General features: G+C 43.4%; 1 protein-coding gene across 6 annotated transcripts in view; it reads right to left on the minus strand.

Moving 5' to 3' along the window:
* Nucleotides 1-2,252: 2,252 nt before the first annotated feature.
* Nucleotides 2,253-18,897, minus strand: part of rerea (arginine-glutamic acid dipeptide (RE) repeats a) — a 168,271-nt gene continuing 151,626 nt past the window's right edge. For 4 of the 6 annotated variants that reach the window (XM_026920126.3, XM_026920127.3, XM_026920128.3 and 1 more), the window contains 12 exons: nucleotides 18,568-18,648; nucleotides 10,057-10,219; nucleotides 9,731-9,823; nucleotides 8,867-9,066; nucleotides 8,587-8,748; nucleotides 8,381-8,494; nucleotides 6,809-8,178; nucleotides 6,066-6,288; nucleotides 5,275-5,977; nucleotides 4,829-4,999; nucleotides 4,504-4,684; nucleotides 2,253-4,350 (listed from right to left, as the gene is read on the minus strand). In XM_026920126.3, the coding sequence (XP_026775927.1) occupies nucleotides 4,317-4,350; nucleotides 4,504-4,684; nucleotides 4,829-4,999; nucleotides 5,275-5,977; nucleotides 6,066-6,288; nucleotides 6,809-8,178; nucleotides 8,381-8,494; nucleotides 8,587-8,748; nucleotides 8,867-9,066; nucleotides 9,731-9,823; nucleotides 10,057-10,219; nucleotides 18,568-18,648 (3,495 nt within the window). In that variant the 3' untranslated portion in view covers nucleotides 2,253-4,316. The remainder of the gene's footprint in view (nucleotides 4,351-4,503; nucleotides 4,685-4,828; nucleotides 5,000-5,274; nucleotides 5,978-6,065; nucleotides 6,289-6,808; nucleotides 8,179-8,380; nucleotides 8,495-8,586; nucleotides 8,749-8,866; nucleotides 9,067-9,730; nucleotides 9,824-10,056; nucleotides 10,220-18,567; nucleotides 18,649-18,897) is intronic. The other 2 variants (XM_034311585.2, XM_026920131.3) reach the window with 1 other exon arrangement.

Genomic DNA, 18,897 nt, shown 5'->3' on the forward strand with positions numbered 1-18,897 from the left:
ATCCAATGTTATGCCTCCAAATAACTGTCTTCATGTTTCTGCTTGCAACCCGAATACTGAAGAGTTTCTACATATGAACTGCCGATTTCTGAAAATGCAGTTTAACTGCTTCTGAAAACAAAACATTTGTAGGTAGTAGTTATAGTAACACTCAATAAAAATCTCTAAACCCTACTACAGTGTAAGTGAAAGGTATGATGGAATGTGGTTATATCACTCCTAACATACAGAGAAGCAGGATGGAGAAGGAGATTGGCTTCCAGCAACTTGTTTTACTTGCATGTCCATCAGCCTGACACTAAAGATCTGAACTGGCATGCAGATAGTGTGGTGCAGAGTACTTTGGTTACTGAAATGATGAGTGCTTTTTTTTTTTTTTTTTTTTTAATTCTTGCTGCAACAGGAAGCCAACGGATTTCTGTAGGGGGTTCATGTGAGAGAATTAGACAAGCAGCAGTGTTCTCAAAGCATATGAAGGAGACTGGCAAGAAGAGAGTTGCAGTACTCAAGTTTAGAAATGATTAGGACTTGTACAAGAAATTGAGCAGATTCTGTGGTCAGAGACTCTTATATACTTCTAATTTTATGGAGATCTTGTAGTTGTTCCTACAAATAGTTAATATGGGAAGATGAACCCTAAATCACATCTAAAATCACACCAAGATTCTTAGCTGGATTATGGGGGTGTTAATGGTGATTGGGTTCCAGATGACGTGAGTTCATCGAGAAAGAGACGTCACAAAGTCAGTCCAGTATGTTCTAAGCAACCTGAGAAGTGGAGGGAGGAAAAGAAACGTTGCGTTGTCACTGGCTTAGCAGTGATGAGCCATGACACCTGATTACTATAAAGAGAGAAGAGTAGACAAAGAACTAACCCATGAGGCAAAGGTGTGAGGTGATAAAACTCTCCATACTATGTAGTTGGGTCGATCATGTAGAACCAGGTCAGATCACAGCTCCCAATCAAGTAGTAGGATTTTTTCCCCATATTATTCCTAACCCCTGTGCTGTTTATAAATGTTAATCATCCTGCAGCTAGTTATAGCATGTTTAACATAGACTTTCTAGTGTAATCCCATCTTATTGGATGTATTTTTCTTTGGCTGGCACATCCCAGCATGTCATCCAAAAACCTCTTTAACTGTGGCTCAGAGCCTCATACTGAGACCGAAAGCCTGACAAACCTGACAGCCATCTTGGCGAACGAGTAGACCTACCACAGCGCTGCTGTCTGATGTTGCTGAAACATGATAATGAAGCTCCCAGCCTTCCACTCTGATCGTGCTTCAGTCACACCAGGAGTGCAGCCCTCAGAGCTGATAAGACCTCCCATGTTGTGACTCAGTGGCAGGTTGAGATCTCAGCCTCTGTGATTCTTTCTTTTCTCGAGCTGTCACTGATGGAGATAGTGCTTCTAATGCATAAAAAGCAGCAACTGCCTGAGTCAACCTGTTACCCCTCCTGGTAGCTTTCTGCTCTTGTGACTCACTTTTTGCTCTTGTGGACAGTCCCACATGGATATCCTAAAGACCCAGAAAAAAAAGTTTATGCCCAAGACTCAAAACTACTTCAGCAGCTAATCACATTATCTGGATACTGTAAATTTGTACCTAAAAACTGCTACTGCAATCATAGTCTATCCTGTATGCATCCCAGAACTCTTATTCACAATATGCTAATACTGAACATCCTTCCAACACACTTAGTAAAATTTCACTTAATAGTACAGAGTTGTTGAAGAGTAATCATTTATAATCCCACTATCAGATGTCACTTAGAAGAGGATGGGTTCCCTTGTGAGTCTGGTTCCTCACATCGTCTCTGGGAATATTTCCTCACCACTGCTGCCTTTGGCTTGCTCATTAGAGATCTAAATGTACATCCTTACATCTACCTTTTTTGATTATTTGTCTATTGTGAAAAGTGCTATACAAATTAAATTGAACCAAATCACACCGCTGAAAGTGTAAGTGATACTTTTGTTTTGGTCTTTGTACCTTTACATACTGAACAGAATCCAAGAAACTCAAATAGATATAAACACAAAAGATAAAACCAGGTGAGCATGATTTGTCTTTGACCCATATGTACAAATACAGAAGACCAAAAAAGACATTTTTTCTGGCTCTTGCTGTAAAAATTTACTGCAAAGTGTAGAGGGGGAAAAAAACACTTAGAGGCATTTTGTCAGCATGAACATTTACTTGTGCCATGTCATATAACAAGAAGTGATATTAACTAGAAATCAAGTATCCTTGTGGTGTAACTTAGTTTTATTTTAATTTCACAAAATTTTCAAAAAAATTACAAAATACTCAAATGGGCAGAACACAGGACTCACAATTTTTGTTTTAATTATTTCTACTTTTGTTTACATTGTGTCAACCCATGGCGACTACTAATATATACAATAAGATACCAGTATATATAAATCTTAGCAGTCAGAATTTACATTCTGCTATTGCCGCTTTGAAACAAGAAGCTAAACCATTGACAACACTCAACATCAAAGGTTTAAGACACAGAAAATTGGACAAAAGGGAGGAAATGCTTAAAACAAAATTAGAATGTTGTATACATCGAAGAGACAGACAGGTAGATGGCAGAGTCCAACTCAGAAAGGAAAAAAAATGGCTGATGGAGTTTGGGCTTCAGCTGACACAAACGAATTTCTGTGCAAGCTTTGGATGTTTTTTTTTTCCTCTTAACCAATGAAAAAAACAAACAAACAAAAAAAAAAAACCTGACATCTTCTACAACAGCACTGATTATCAAGTATTATTCCAAATCTGAAACACAAAAATACCTTCTGGCATTGAGAGCATCAGTGAACATAAAATGACCATGATGAGTGTGTGAGACACAAAAAGAGTGAAATACTGCATGTAACAGTGGATGATGGCTATCACACGGCCCATGGATCACGCTTCATGGGAAGTGCAGTGTCAGGAATGCAGAGAGAAGCTGCAGTGGTAATATGTTCTTCTCCACTACTACAAACATGCACACACAAAACACACATATTCTTGTTCAAAGCTCTTAAATCCATCTTTTATGGAGAACCATGTCTTTCGAGTATCACAGTGAGGTTGACTGAGTGAGGAGCCTCACACCTGGAGGCAGAGCGACTTGAGTAGTGGAGGTGGGGGAACTGCACTGCCGTTAGCACCCAACAACTGGTTTAAAATCACTAAAAGCATTCATGAAAAGCGTTGAAAAAAAATATATATATCAGGCCATTCCCATCATTGTGAGACGACAGAAATACCTGAATCAATAAGTACGTTCAGAAGTTGCATGAAAACTTAATTCAGCTTTATAAAACCAATTTCGTCACTTTGGTGCACAGAACTAAGACGTTTTTAAAATGCACTCATTCACATTGTCAGTTCACTTAAAACCAGTTAGAATCGAACCTTTCATATTCTGATGTTATTCAGTGCAATTTTTGTAATCCCTCGTGCACAGCCTTGGAGCCATCACACTTGGAGGAAATGAAGATGGTAATGACATCATGAATGGGTCTGTACGTGTATCTGTGGCTGACAGTCTATAGGATGAAAAGCAGCTCAACTTGAGCATTCACCTTAGGTGTGTGTGGATAGAAATCTGGTACAACCATTTCTCTGCGACCCTGTTTTATGGACCGCAACCACGCGACATGGCTACTTACTCAAATAATGCCATCTCATTCCCCTCTGAAACAAGGGATGATGCTTCAGAACTATTATACTGGAGGTCTACAAATCGGTCAGGAATCCACACCTAATAATAATAATAATTATAATAATCATATGTATATATATTTATATATACTATTTACAGACTCAAAAAAAATGCCATGCTGCAGCTTTTCTTAAAATTAAAAACCTCCTACAATGTATTAAAATAAACATTGAATTTAAGATAGCACTTTTCATATATAATGGCCGACTTCTTTTCCTTTTTTTTTTTTTTTTTTTTTTTTTTTTTTTTTTTGAATAAGCACAGTGACAAAGTGTCTGGTATTCTAGCACCTACAAAAATGTCAGGGAAGCTTCTCAGAGGATGTTCATGCAGGAAAGTCACAATCAGTCTTGAGGACGTTGTCACTACTCGAACGCTATATACCAAAAAATGAATTCAACTTCTTGAGAAAATAAAAAAAAGTCCATAAGAGTAAAGAAAACCGACAACAGAACAAAAACTTGACAGATTATCCTTGTCACTTTTCGGTTTTTAAAAATGTCCCAAGGGCACGCAAGTTCCTGTCCGACTGTTCTGGTGCGACCTCCTGTGTCCTGCTGATCTCTGTGATATCACATCCCTCTAAACGATCACAGCTGCTTATCACTCTCCTTCTTTAACCGGCTGTGGGGATGAGAAGACAAAACAGCACCAGTCAAACACATGCGTTACACACAATGCCCATATATATTAAAGTCAGTAAATGGTTATGGTTATCATAGGACAGTTTCAGAGGTTATAATACAAATCTTACGGTATCCAGGGTGACTCACTGACCTGTAGTAGTCCTCCTGTCCAGGCAGAGGGCCTCCGTGCATGTGGTGGTGGCCGTGAAGCCACTGCTGCTCCATGGCCAGTCTCTGCAGCTCTGCAGACTGAGCGTGCATAGCCTGCAACTGGTGCGCTGCTGACATAGGTGGAGGCAAACCGCCAGGCAATTCTCTAGGGTATGAAGTACCTGCAACATCAACACACAGAGCAGTGTAGACAGGTTAAGACCCAAGCCTAAGTACAGTAGTATAGGAGCATGGAACAATTATCTGAGTGAGACTAAGAAAAGCTAATTAGGCTTGTGATATGATCCTGGTGGCAGAAGACGCACCGAATACAGGGTGCCGCAGCATCTCGTGCTCGTGTGGGGGCTGGCCAAGCAGCGGGTTTGGGATGGCTCCGGGCGGGTACGGGAAGCGGGTCAGGTGGGGTCCAGCAGCCAGGGGGTCAACAAGCGGATGGGCCCCAGAACCTGGTGGACACACAAGACATTCACCACCACCTACTCCGTGTCAGCAGCAATTTGTCAGGGTACAGAGGAATTACAATAATACAGTAGTACAGACACAAGTACATGCCCACCACTCAGCGACATTCAAACATCAAGCTCAATCACAGAATCCTCAAACACAGGCTGAGCATAGCTGCTGCTGCATGCATGTTTTCACACACACCACACAAAAACTACAGAACAATGATTTTCTTAAATGTTACTGAAGCATGTGAGTAATTACTATGCATTTTAATGATGGGTTTGATTAAAGAAATTTCCCTCACCTTGGTGCAGTGGGTCCTGCTGGTGCAGGTGGAGGTGCGAATGGATGTGCGAGTGCTGGTGATGATGCGGTGTCACGTTGAACATTTGCAGCCGGGCGATGGGGTCGTTGGCTATCCTCTCGGCATGCAGACGCTCGGCAGCCAGCCGCTCCGGGTAGGACATCTCAGGCCGCAGTTGGGGGTTGGCCAGGGCCAGGCGCTCACGCTCCAGAGGGTTCAGTCCTGGGTGGAAAGACGCGAACGGGTGGCCTGCCATGTGGGGTAATCCAATGGGGCCATGACGGGCAAAGTGCTCCATGGGGTTGGCTGAGGGGTGCAGGTTGTCCAGGTCGGCTGGTTTGACCTCAAAGCCTGGTTTCATCCTTAGTTCCCTTTCACGGATCTCACGCTCACGGATCTCGCGTTCTCTCAGCTCACGCTCACGCATTGCAGGGTCGGCATTGTACAATCCCGGCATGTGGTAGGCCAGCAAAGGCTCAGCTGGGTTTAGAGGCATAAAGAATGGGTGGTTCCGGTTGGTGGGTGACATGACATGGGGTCGAGCATACTCGCTTAGCGTGCGCAGGGCTGGCGTGTCCGGGCCAATATAGGGTGGTACAGTAGCAATGGTGGCTGGAGTGGCGTCAAAGGGTGGCCGCATGTGAGCTGGCCCAGCCATTGGAGGATCACCCAGTCTGCCTTCGTGAGAAGAACTGGATGCCTTCTGTAAAGTCAGATGAGAATCTCATTAAGTACATGAGGAGTAGTACATATTTATTTAATAAAGGCCTGGAAAATACAGTGAAACCTACCGCAGCTCGTTCTGCCTCTTTCTCCCGTTCACGTTCTCTTTCCCTCTCTTTTTCCCGTTCCCTCTCTTTTTCTTTCTCCTCCCGTGCTCTCTGCTCTGCTTCCCTCTTTGCTTTCTCCAGTGCTTCCTCACGTTTCTTAGCCAGCTTGGATGATGGCAGTGGAGTAAAGTAGAAATCAGTTCTTGCACACGTGTTGTAGCCTCGGTCAAGGTACTTATAGAACCTGAAACAGTAGAACAGAAAAAAATTTGATTCATTCAATGTTCACAATAATCTGAGTAAACTAGCTCTACTTGAGAAGTCCTTTTTGCCTGTGGAGGGGCTGTGACCATTTGAAATGCAATTACTTCATGACAAATAAATGACCCCTGGCATCTCAGCTCATTATTCTTGGGTAAAGCAACTAAATCAGTCTCTTCAGTGCCTCTGACATAATGAGCTACATCCTGGGTGCATTAGCAGCCTCATTGCTATTCACTGGCAGTGTGTGCGCAGCACTTAGGAGACAGCACCATAACAGACTGAACAAGAGATGCTCGTGTACTGATGCATCCCTTCACTTTAATGATACAGCCATTAATCTCATGCCTGTGCTGGCTTTGATGACAGCAGGTCAGCTACGAGCAGGCACAGAAAGGGTACTCTAACTTTTTTAAACATTTACTATGGAACCTGGATAATAATGTTTACGGGTAATTTGGTGCAATGATACACGATATTAGAGGTAAGAATGTTTGTTGTACCGTGCAGACTGGCTGGCATGACTGGGTGTGTTGACGATGGTGGGCTCTGGTGAAGGACTCCTCTGTGGAGGTGGTGGGCTCTCTGGCTCCTCGGCCTCATCCAGAGGCTCCTCTTTAATCTGCACGGCGGGCACGGTGGAGGGACCTGAGCAGGGCGCACTGATGGAAGCAGGCAGGGGCATGGAGATGGATGAGGGGGGCTGCTGCAGTGCAGCCAGGGGTCCTGCCACAGAAGAAGGAACAGAGGAGGGCGGAAGAGCAGCTGAGGCTCCTGGGATATAGGGATGAGGAGGGAAGGTTGGCTGCGAAGATGCAGAGTGTGAGGGAGCGGTTGAGGGTGAGGGGAGTGGTGGAGCTGCAGGAGGCACATGGTTTTGGGACTGTGTGAGCACGGGAGGCTGGGCGGCCGGAGGTTGAGGCATGGGCTGTAATGGGGGTGGGTGGGCAGAGGGCGGATGGTGCGTAGAAAGGGAACTTAGGGGCTTCAGGGCAGGTAGCGGGGGCAGGTTGGGTGGCTTCTGGGGGAACTGTGGAGCTGACAAGTGTGGAGGATGTTTGTGTGTCTGAGGGTTTTGCATCTGTGGGATGGGGGTGGTGGGTGGAGGCTTTATGTGAGGCATGGACATGGGAGCAGGAGGCAAGGGCTGCTCTCGTGGGGGCTGAGTGCCACTGGAAGATGAGGACTGTGATGGAGGAGTGTGAGGAGGTGGTTGCTGCTGCTGCTGGGATAGTGAGGAGGCCTGTGCCTGGGCTGACATGGGGGAAGGGGGGACCTGAGACTGAGTGAGAGGGAAATTCTGTGGAGGTAAGGAAGCATGAGGCATGTGAGGCCCTGCCTGCAGAGGATGGCCCATTGGAGGCATGGGGCCATGCAGCTGAGGCTGTAGAGCCTGTGGGCCACTCTGAGAGGGCACAGGAGGCTGAGGGATGGTCTGCAAGGGTGAGTGAGGAGAAGGCAACCTCGGAGGATGAAGTGCTGCTCCGGACTGAATGTGAGAAAGCGGGCCTGCTGAAGCAATCTGCTGTGGAGGGATGGGGGTGGTGGGCACAGATGGAGACACTTGTGAAGGAAGTGGGGCTGCACTTGACGTTGGGGGCGTAGGCGCTGTGGAGGAAGGCGGTGCAGGGGGCAAAGTGCCTGTCTGGCACTGGATTACTGGAGGGTGCTGGCCCTGGAGGACCTGCTGTTGCGCTGATGAATCTGAGTCACTCTCGTTGTCACGCGGGCTTGGAATGCTGGGAGACGAGCTGCGGTTGTCCTGGTCAATGTCCTTGGGGTCGCTGCCCTCGTCATTTACGCTGCGGCCATCCGAACTTTCTACCTCGCCCTCTCCCTCACATTCTGAGGGTGAATCAGGCCGATTCAACTCCTGGAAGACATGAATAAATAAAGTCAGTTGCAGCACTTCTCCAAGGAAGTGATTACTTTGCAACAGGTCCTAATTTGACAGGGGACTACTAAACCCGATCTTGAAGTATGGTCAACAAACCTAGGCGAATTGTAACTGCTAAGTATTGTGAGGTGTTAGCAAAAGCTAGGCACAATGGGGCAGTCCTGCAAAGGAATCCTACCTGAGTCTTTGACTTCTTAGCACTGGCCCTTTCATGCTCCTCTGTGTCTGAGGATCCCTTCTCTCTCTGGCGTTTGGCACTCTTCATAGGCGATGGTGCCTCCTCCTTTATCTTCTGTTGTAAGAAAAGATAAACATTTAGGCTCTTTTGACGCATAGGCAAACGCACATGCTGCGCTGGAACAGTGTGCCACAATGAGGCCATACCTTGCTGGGTTTTTTCACAGAGTCCATCTTGCTGTCAGTACTGGACGTGCTGGCTGCGCTGGGTGAGGTACGGCCACTTGAGCGTAGGTCCTCATTGGTTGGTGAGGCTCTGCCATCAGGGCTGGCTGTCTGCTTCTTCCGGCCACTTCGTAGTGTCGACATCTGCACAAAAACACGTAAGTGACTTCACTGTAAAAGCATACTAAAATATAAGCATTAAGTACAAAAGCAAAGCATAAACCACATATTAAAGTGTTTTTTCCTCATGACTGGGACTCACCGGCCCGCGGTTCCGTCGAGTCCTCATGCTATGCTTCCCGCCGAGCCCATCCTCTTCCTCTTTGACGGGTTTGAACATAAACGGTGGTGGGTCCACAGGCTTCTCAATTGGGGGCAGCTCACCGTATTTCTTGAAATGAATGCGGCAGTCGGTGCACAGTAGGATATTCTCTCGGCCTCCGTGGTGCCAGTCCTTGGAGGCTGCAAACATATTTCCAACTCTAGATGAGCTCTGCTTTTCAGTGACTGGGGAGAGGTATGCACAGACTAGCCTGATCCCTGACTCACACTCTTACATTACACAGACATCTGAACGCTCACACTCAGGCTTGCCACACTGCATTACATGGTGATGCTCGTAGCTCATAACATATGGGAGTACTGTGAGTGCCAACTGCACCCAACAAGTCAGAGGGTTTAATGAGGCAAAGAACAAATGAGTAACTGTCAGGTAGGATGAAATTAGCAGCAACATCCTCCAAGGTCCATCTGCCAGTGGAGAGAGTGGGTGAGCAGCACGGCTCCCTCAAACAGAGAGTAATTACAGACCTGCTGTGGGGATTATTAAGGGCCTGACACGCCTGTGATGCTAGCACTGTTGTAGGAACGCCACCTGTCTCTCTGTGTTACTACTAAAATCTAATACTGTGATCAGTGCACCTGGGGACTGACTAACTGCTGGCTGTGAAAAGCTCATATTTCACTGAAGTCAGGTGAATATCAGGTTATCAATGCGAATCTTGTTGGATGACGTGCTGCTAAATATCTATGGGTAAATATACAAGCCTGCCTCAGGCACTATCAGAATGCAGCAGTCTAACTGCTGGAATGGACGTTTAGCATAGTGAACAGAGAATTTTCTTACTGGTGGTAAAACAGTGGCGGCAGGCGTAGCCTTTCAGCTCCTGTTCACTGTCTTCACTGTCAAAGTCATCTTCACTGGCTGAGCTCAGGTCCACTGTAGGAGAGAGCCATAGTTAATAGCATAACAACAAGCCAAAACCATGACAATCAATTGTGGATCTACAATTTATATAATGCAACTTGTTTGGTTTCTGTGAATGAAAAGATCACGAATGAATTTACTATGCGATAATGAAGGGGCGAGGTCCTGAGTGCATTTATTTTTATATCAAAACACCCTGTATAGCTATATCTGCTGTCTGTTTCTAGGGAATGAAGAGCACTTACAGAACTCGCTGGAAGGCGGTCGGGAGGGAGTGTTGACAGGCGTGGTTGCTGTGCGGGTCTTGATCCGACGGAAGACAGGCTGCCTTCGGTGTCTGCGGTGGGCTCGGGAGCTAGCAGCCTCAGGGGTTTTCTTCCAGTAATAGTAAAAAGTTATCAACTCTCCCTGCAAACAGAAATGCATGAAGCTATAAGTCCAAAGATGTTCCTGCATATTGAAAAATGTCTTGTTTGGTTAATGTTCACCTTTTAATCTTATCAAAAATGACCCACTGCTGAACTGCTGTTAAAAATCAAGAGGTAACAAATTTATGCTGATCCACTAGTCCAAAATAAACAAAGCTGTTAGCTGTGTTTTTTGCTCCCCCTTTGTTTGTACTAAAAGCCCTCAAATGTCAAACTGATAACAGCACACAAACAGAGGCTTATTTTCAGAGGGTGGCTGACGAAAAAGGTTTAGTGCTGAGGTCAGCTAGCAAGCAAGAGAACACGGATGCTGAGAGGGAGACTCCATGCCAGGTTTTGCAGCAGACTGGTGTGTTGTGCTGCGGCGGTCTCTGTTCCAGGATTAGGCAGCGAAGCTCGCTGAATGCTGGGATATTAGGATCAGTACACTGGTGGCTGCCTGGGTGGCAGACGCTTGAATGGGAACAAAAGAACATGTCGGGGAGAGCTTTGGCGCTACAAATAGGGAGTGAAACGGCTCTGAGTCCCTTCGTTGGAAGAGTCAATTGAACTTTAATCAAACATTCAGGGTGCGCTTGCCAGGGAGCAGAGCGTATAAATCCAGCACACAAAAGCCAGCCAGCAAATCAATACCCTACTGAAACATTAACACATGCAATCATGGATCAGAAGAAGCTTTGCTGAGACAGCCTGCACAAATTAACTGGTGCTTTCCGGCAGCTTTCAAAATAATACACACACCCTGAAACTATGGCCAGGCGGAGGGAGCAATTATGTAGTATTCTGCCTGTGGTGGTGAATAACATTTCTACCTTTCCTGCCTCCCTAATGCATATTCATTTTGCAAGAAAAAATTAGTCACATACCAGTTGCTTGGCTTTAAACATGCTTTAATGTATTAAGGTTTGCAGGACTGATGGAGGAGGTCAAGTACTGGGTATGATGTGTCTGTTAAACTCAGCATGAGTTGGATTTAGACGTCATTAAAGTGTACTAACTGCCCTTTTTTTTGGCTTCAGCTGTTCTTTTTGATATAAACTGGTCATTAATACGTTGCTTTCAACAACACTCCGACAGCTTGGTGGCTAACACTTATACTTTTCTTGGCTGGCAATGAAAAATAACAGGCAAGTTTTAATTATCCTAGAGGCTCATTTAATTTGATGCTCACTCAAAAATGTTTACATGCACTACATGTTTCATTCGTACAGGGCAAAGCATTAAAACTGTTATCTATTCAAAAAAGAAAATATACAGATACATAAAATGAAACCTCAAACTACTGAGAATTTGAAACAAATATGAGTCAGCAGAAGCTTGACATAGGGAGGGACTGTTATCAGAAAAAGTATAAACAGTACACAGGCTGCCATGTCAGACATGAATAAATAAACAAACAAACAAACAAAAAAAAAAGTTAAAAAAAAAAGGCATTTAATAGATAGATTATATGGTGCTTTGTGCATTATTAAAATTCTCATCTTTAATCTTTGAAATAGTAGAAAAATATACAAGTTTGAGTTGTATTTAACAAGAAGGCTAAAAGATGTTAGTCTTTAATAAATGGAAATAAATGGAGTAGTAACAAAAATATATGAAAGAAACTCTCCTATAGATTTTTGCTGGTGACCACTAGAGAAGTAAAGACTTCCTCAGAGCGTCTGTTTTCTGCAAATGTTTCCCACATGCTTCTGGCTTAATGCACCAGCACTAGAACAGGCAGCGCAACTCCCTCTCGCCCTCCCTTCAGAGCACGCTGGCGGACATGAGTAGGCGAAATATCAATTATCACAATTACATCAATTACTTGTGGGTGGTTGAGACGTTAGCCAAATGAGAAACACAAGTGTGACAAATCCTCTTCTTTGACTTTGAGATTTCCACCCACCTTAGCCTCTCACCACACTTTTAAAACAAACACAGAGAGAAGGGACTAACATGCCACTGCTGTTTTCACTGCCTAGGAAAACGGGTTCATGTTAATGTCCCGCGATAACCCTTTACAATATGCGATTAGTGGAACTCCTTTGGGTAATTTCGCTGTGATATGATGTTGGGAGGAATAATGGGCTATGTAAGAGTGTGGGGCGTGAGTGTGTGTTGGAAGGCATGAGGCTTTGGCGGGGATGAACAGGGCGCAGGTGCGGGCCAAGGGATGGCAGGCTTCCTGATGTGAAATCTAATTGAAATGTGCAGATCAAAACTGCTCAGGAGGACAGAGGGCAGGCTTTCTTCACTATGTAACACACTCTCTACATTCAAATGCTCCCCTCTCTTCTTTCGGATTTGAGCCATGAAGCCCAGACTTATGAAAGAGATGAGAAAAAGTCACCTCATTTATGAAGAGAGAATTTAATATTTCTAAAAAAAAAATTGCCATGGATAAAATTCTCAAAGGTTCAGTTCAATAACTAGGGCAATGCTGTTGCTAGGTAAGGAACCACTCTGGTCATTCAAAAGTAATTTATTTTGTAGGCTATAAAAACAATTGACACCGGCTAGAGAGCAGACATTCATAAGCATAGTGAAAATGCCGTGCTTAATACGGTCTGCTTGGGCAATATGTGGAGGAGTGGAGATGAGGCTGAACTGACTTGATGAAATGCTCTGAGTGCATCATATGCGGTGATGACAAATTTCCTTGGGTGATGGAGACCTATAGAAAACCCCCTTTCAAGTCATGGGAGAGGAAATATGATTTGAAGGGAAGCGTTGAGAGGCTTTGCTAAACCACACTTCCCAGGTCTAGTCCTCATCTTCCTTCCTCTTTACTCTTGCCCTTCTTTTTCCAGCACAGTCAGAAAAACAAAACAAAACAAAACCTGCCTGTATAGTGCCGGATTGTAGGGGGAGCAACAGGAGCAGTTATTAGTCGTTCATGAAGGGAGATATCATGCAATGATGCAAAAAAAAAAAAAAAAAAAAAAGATAACCCCTGAGGGGGGAAAATGTCTTGCATGGGACCCACACTCATATTTTTAAGTCACTTTCATGAACATCAAGATGTCAATCTGTCCTAAGGTATGTGGAGACATTTTGATCAAGGCTTGAGGATATGATATTTTCTTGCTCTCTTTACCCTGATGAACAGAATCCTAATTTTAGATTCAGTAAACTGTTTATGTTTTTAAATATTTTTATGCATTTTAACCATGTTATTTATCCTATTTATATTACCAGAATCCTTTTTCCTGTCATTTCTGTTATCTTTTAAAACGAATAACACAATCATATTCATACAAATATATCTGGATAGCCTGGTTAGAATTTGTATTTTGAACCAAAAAAAGTATTTATTTTAAATATAGTTGTATGTTTAGTAATAACTAAACCAGTTGTGTTTTTGGTGTTTCCTCACTTGTTAGCAGTAAAAACACGTACATGCTGGTGAACAAAAAATCCTGATAACTTAAGTGCTGAATTATAGGCTGTTTCAGAATACTTCCATCTGCAGGATATTTCTGCAGGGTGGATTATCTGACAAGGAAGAGGCTTAACCTCCTATCACCACACTAAGGGATTTTTTTCCATCTCATTTCTGCCCCAAGTAAGTGTTTGTGAGCAGGTTCTGTGTGTGTGAACTGCAATTTCCAAGAGATCATGCCTTGTTCACTGTGATTTAGAAACAGCTCTGGCATAGCGTTAGGGGAAATTGGGCCATTTGCTGGACCCTTCTAGTTGTGTGTGTGTGTGTGTGTGTTTGAGTGAGTGTGTGTGTGCGTGCGCAGTATGAGCGTGAAGGCTAAACTCCTGTATTTATACACTCATCCGTGCTCAAGCCCAGGCTTGAACAGATGGTTTCTGTTTTTCCTGGCAGATTTGTGATGAAGCCACAAAAGGCCCCTGCTTTGACAGGGCGCCAAACGGTTAAGGCTGGAGCTGGCAAAAGCAAGGCAAGGAGAGCAGGGGAGAATGCGAGGGGAGGGCAGTGAGGGGGAAAGAACGCCGAAGGGAGTGAGAAGAGGGAGAAAATGGAAGATAACAATGGACAATCAACCTTGCGCAGAGAAAATGTCTCCAGAGCGCGCTCGCTCGAGCCAAATGTGTTGGAGGCTAAAAAAGAACATGTGGTGATTGGGTGCAAGCAGTCAATCTGCAGCTGTAAACATCCATTAGCTGAGTTTGGACTGTGCTTTCCTGTCCCTATGCAGGGCAAAGAGTGCCCGTGTACAAGAAGGGAGGGGGGGGAGTAGCTGGAATGTAATTCTAGCCTTGATGGCAGAAAAAGTGAGACAGAATTTTGACTCAGAGTTTCTGCTCTAAACTACACAGCCTGGCTCAGAATGTTTGATGAACTCCATTTGCTCTTTATTATGAACAAAAACATTAATAGTCTCTAATGAATGTTCAATTGCTTTTCAAATTAAATACTCGTTTGAAGGAATCTAAAATATCTGCCATTGACATTAAGCTGATATTTTATGCACTCAGTCACTCATATTTAGTCTGTATTTCATCTCATTATTTAAAAGCCTTGAGCTTTTAAATATTTTAATAACGGCATTTATTGACAGTAAGTGTAATCGACGTGTTGTGCAATCGGTGAAAAGCTAAGGAACTTGTCCTGAAGAGACATCAGCAGGCAGGTTAGGCATTAATCTATCCTTGCCTCAAGGTCGACACAGCAAAACTCAGAACCACACTGCGAAACCTGGTTCTGCTTAAATATGGACACCCACTTTCGAGGTTAAACCAAGCAAAGGTGAGGGAAAACTGAGTGGCCTTCGCTGGTGCAATATAGAGTAAAAGGATGTTAGCTGGTTAATCCCTACTGCACCCCCATTTTCTGTTGGAATAGAATGCATAAGCTCTGCTTTCACAGGTCAAAGATGCACAAGCGCAAGAATCAGCACTTGTGTTTCCCTGCTGTAAGCGGTTTTGCCAACAGAAGAAAATATACAGCTACTACACGACTTTGACAGGGGCTGTTCACTCTAATCCCAAAGATCAACATGAATAGCCACGGCTTTGTTCACAGAACCGCACTAAATGAGCCAGAGCCAGTCGTATTCAAAAAGGACTGTCAAAACTGCAGATCACGTATTTGTTCTTCAAACGTGAGGCACAGAGAAGAGCTAGAAGAACTAGCTGCTGGATAGAATTCAAAGATCTCCAGTATAATGACATTTTCCATAAACACCAACCTCATTTACCAAAAGCGAGCAAGCTATTTTGTAATAGACAGCTGCTCCTAACTGCGGTAGCAGTTTTAACCTTTTAAATTAGCACTCAATCCTTAGTTTGTAATTATATGAAGTTCTCCGGAGCCGGGGCAGCTGGGTGACGACACTGCCATGAATTTAATTTAATGCATATACAGATCGCACTACAGCAAACATCTGCTACAAGGTTGAACCAATACAAATCATTTTGGTCATCTTGAAAATTGCAGATCCTGAGGCTGTTTGCTGCTTGTCCTTCTGGATGCTCTGCAGCCTCACAGCACTGGATGGAGGCTGATTTTTGACTGGGAAGAAAATGTTCCATCTTCCCGAGGCCTTTCTCTCCTCCTTCGTATGTACCTTAACTACCTCGAATTTGACCAGACCAATTAGGCCAAGCTCTTTCTCCAGAACGGCAGGTATCAAAATACAATCAATGGTTGAAATACACCTCAAGGAGTGCTGCGTGGTGACTGGAGAAAATGTTATAATGGCAAAATTCCTCTTTTCCTAATGGCCGAAACAGGAAATATAGTCTGGGGATTCATCTTTAAATTCAAGTATCTAGATAAATAATAATAAGCAACTTCGTCAGACTAAACACTATCTAGTAAATGTGATAACACGACCCACTGCAAGATGAAAAGATGCATGCCAATATCACTCACACCTGAATCGATAAAAGCAGAGTTGAGTAACAGTGGCAGCGAGACTCAGTTCTCCCACAAGGCCTCATGGGAGGGGTTGTGTTGGAAAAACAAAACGCAAAAGGAATTATCTGCTATCTGTAGACTAAGCACGTTGGGGATGTTTAGGAACATTTCTAGCGCTGGTATACAAATGATTCCATGACGTTGTCCTTTGAGTGGAGGAAATGGTGGCGGTGAAAAGAACAGCGATGGTCAGGCAACACACCCACTTCCCCAGCTTCCCCTTTTACTGCCTTCATATAAAGCATTCCTGAGAGCTAGTCAGGCCTGGTGTGTTTGCACAGCAGTGGGCGCTTACTCTTGGCACCAGCTCTTTATGAGAAACCCAGCTAATAAGAGCTGAGGGGAGAGGCAGAGACAGATGCGCTGCACTGTATCGCCCTCTGTAGTCCTGGCTGTAGGCCCAGCACTTTAACAAGCTGTGTACAAGTCGTGAATTGTAGAACAACTGCACTGGGAAGGACAGTGTCTAGCAAAAATCATTATTTGACAAGCTGGTGTTGAACAAAAAGGAAATAGCATGCACTTTTGGGTTTCAGGGTTTGAAGAGCAACAAATACGACTCTCACTAAACATTTGCAAGCTTGTACTTAAAGAGTCACCTATGAACAAAAAGGAGACAAGAGACAGGGAGAGGGAGAAAGGACTGCTGGGAAAATAAATCAAGCTTTCCTCAGGGCACTGACTGGCACTGGCACAGAGGACTGACTTTCAACACAAAAGCAAGTTCATGCTTAAGCAAAGAAAGGTTTTAGCTGCAAGACAGCGTTGGCTTTTTCCTCAGTGTCTATATTGAACTAACCTTACAGCCCTGTACTTGTCTTCCTCCGTTTCTGTCACTCTGTTAAATCCCCCCAACTTATCATTATTACAGCCACCTTACTTGTGGGCTAATTAAATTGAGGAAAAATATAAGCAACAACCAGTAACAAACTGTCTAATGTGTCGGGTTTGGGTCATCTATTTAAAATTCTAATACCGCTGTAATTGCTTAATGACCTTCTGATAAAATCTTAACAAACTCTGTGATTAGCAGACATTAATTACAGAACAATGTCTCTTTCTTTTTTGCCACATTGAGTGAGTAAACATAGCAATAACAAGTAATGAATCTGAACATGAAGCTGAACTGCCAATCTAGTCAAACATATATTCGCTTGTGTCAACACTCCCTTGGTTAATATTTATTTGCTCTTTATTTAACGTCTCAGCACTGGTTCCTTTTGTACCCAGGATTTTCTTTAATGCCTAATCACCCTTGTTAAATCAATACACTATGATGCGTTTTAGATTCTCTTATGTTACACAGGATCCAGAAAGATAGTGAGACGGAGAAGGCAAACAGCTGACCTTTAAATGACAAACATGGTTTATGTCAGAGCCAACATGGATTTCTCTCAAACTGTGCTACAGGCATTAGAGCTAATAAAAATGAGATATTTCTAGAAACGCAGTCTGATACGTTGTTAAGTGACTGTACTAGATTTGAGATTATACACAAAGTGACGCTTCGTGTAAGCTGATAAAAAGACAACAGCTTATACTCACCAAATCACACTCAAGAGTGCAGGATTACATCTGTCAAATTGGTGAATGAGTTAACATCACATGCCAACAAACGCAAGCTATGATTTATATCAGTGGCGTTAATGAAGTCTACTGTCAACCACAGCACATTCCTCAGGTTCAACATCTCTGTGACTAAATCTTTTGTAATCCCAATGAAATGAATGTCAGTTGTGGTACAGCCTCCAATCACACGTTTGATATAAAACAGTGAACTGCGCAACTTGAACAAAAACAAGTTTTAACTTTTTAAGCGAGAAAGTGCTTAAACAGTGTTTATTCTAGAACCAAGCTCAACTTGTTTTATGTATGCAAATGCCGTAACACTGACTAGACACCAGCACTCGGAAAATGTAAAATAGCACTACTTTAATATTTTACTAAGCAAAGCAATTGGGTGAATACAGCTCTCAAACGTACAACACCCACACTACTTTAAACAAATCTAACAGTTAAAGTTTATGTAGTTTTTTTTTTATGCTTAAGATTTTATAAACTTTGACTCTAAGTGGAAGAAGGAAATGGTAATAAACTGAGCAGAATTGTGAAGTTATCAGTTGTGAGGCAAAGATATAAAGAGTGCCTTCCCCAGCAGCACTGCATAAACAGTCATCGCTCTGTTTTGGTTGCAAACACAGTGTGTTCACTGTTCTCGGGAATCCATCCAACAACCTAATATGCTTACTGTTAAATCTAATATCCATGCAGCATGTCCATCTGTTAGCTACTTGTATCTCATTTCTTTTACTAGCCCAGGTTCAGGGTGATCTGACTTCAGCGCGTCCGTTGTAAATATTAGAACGGGTGGGGGGGGACTATAAAAGAAAAAAGTGACTTCATTTAAAGGATTAAGAAGAAAAAAACTTTACAGTTAAGGGAAAATGACTTACTGTTTCCTTGTTTGGTAGCAGCTCTTTCCGAATCCTGAAGAAGTTTTTGCCGTACTGTCTCAGTCCTTTTATGAACCGTTTCTGTTTGTGAAAAAGCACACAAAAAGGACACGGGAAATCAGGTAACCATTTTCTTGTGTAAACAAATACCTTATACTGTAAATAGAAGAAAATATTTTGATAGCTACCCTCTGTGGCTTAAGAGCTAAAGGTTAGCATGAGAGGGGGAAAAAAAAAAAAAAAAAAAGGAAAATGACAGCAAAAGCAGGAACGAGAGCTCAAATTAATTCACAATAAAGAGCAAACGTAAAGGCAATTTCATCTGAAACA

Source organism: Pangasianodon hypophthalmus, chromosome 16 (genome assembly GCF_027358585.1).
Source record: "Pangasianodon hypophthalmus isolate fPanHyp1 chromosome 16, fPanHyp1.pri, whole genome shotgun sequence".
Lineage (NCBI taxonomy): Eukaryota > Metazoa > Chordata > Actinopteri > Siluriformes > Pangasiidae > Pangasianodon > Pangasianodon hypophthalmus.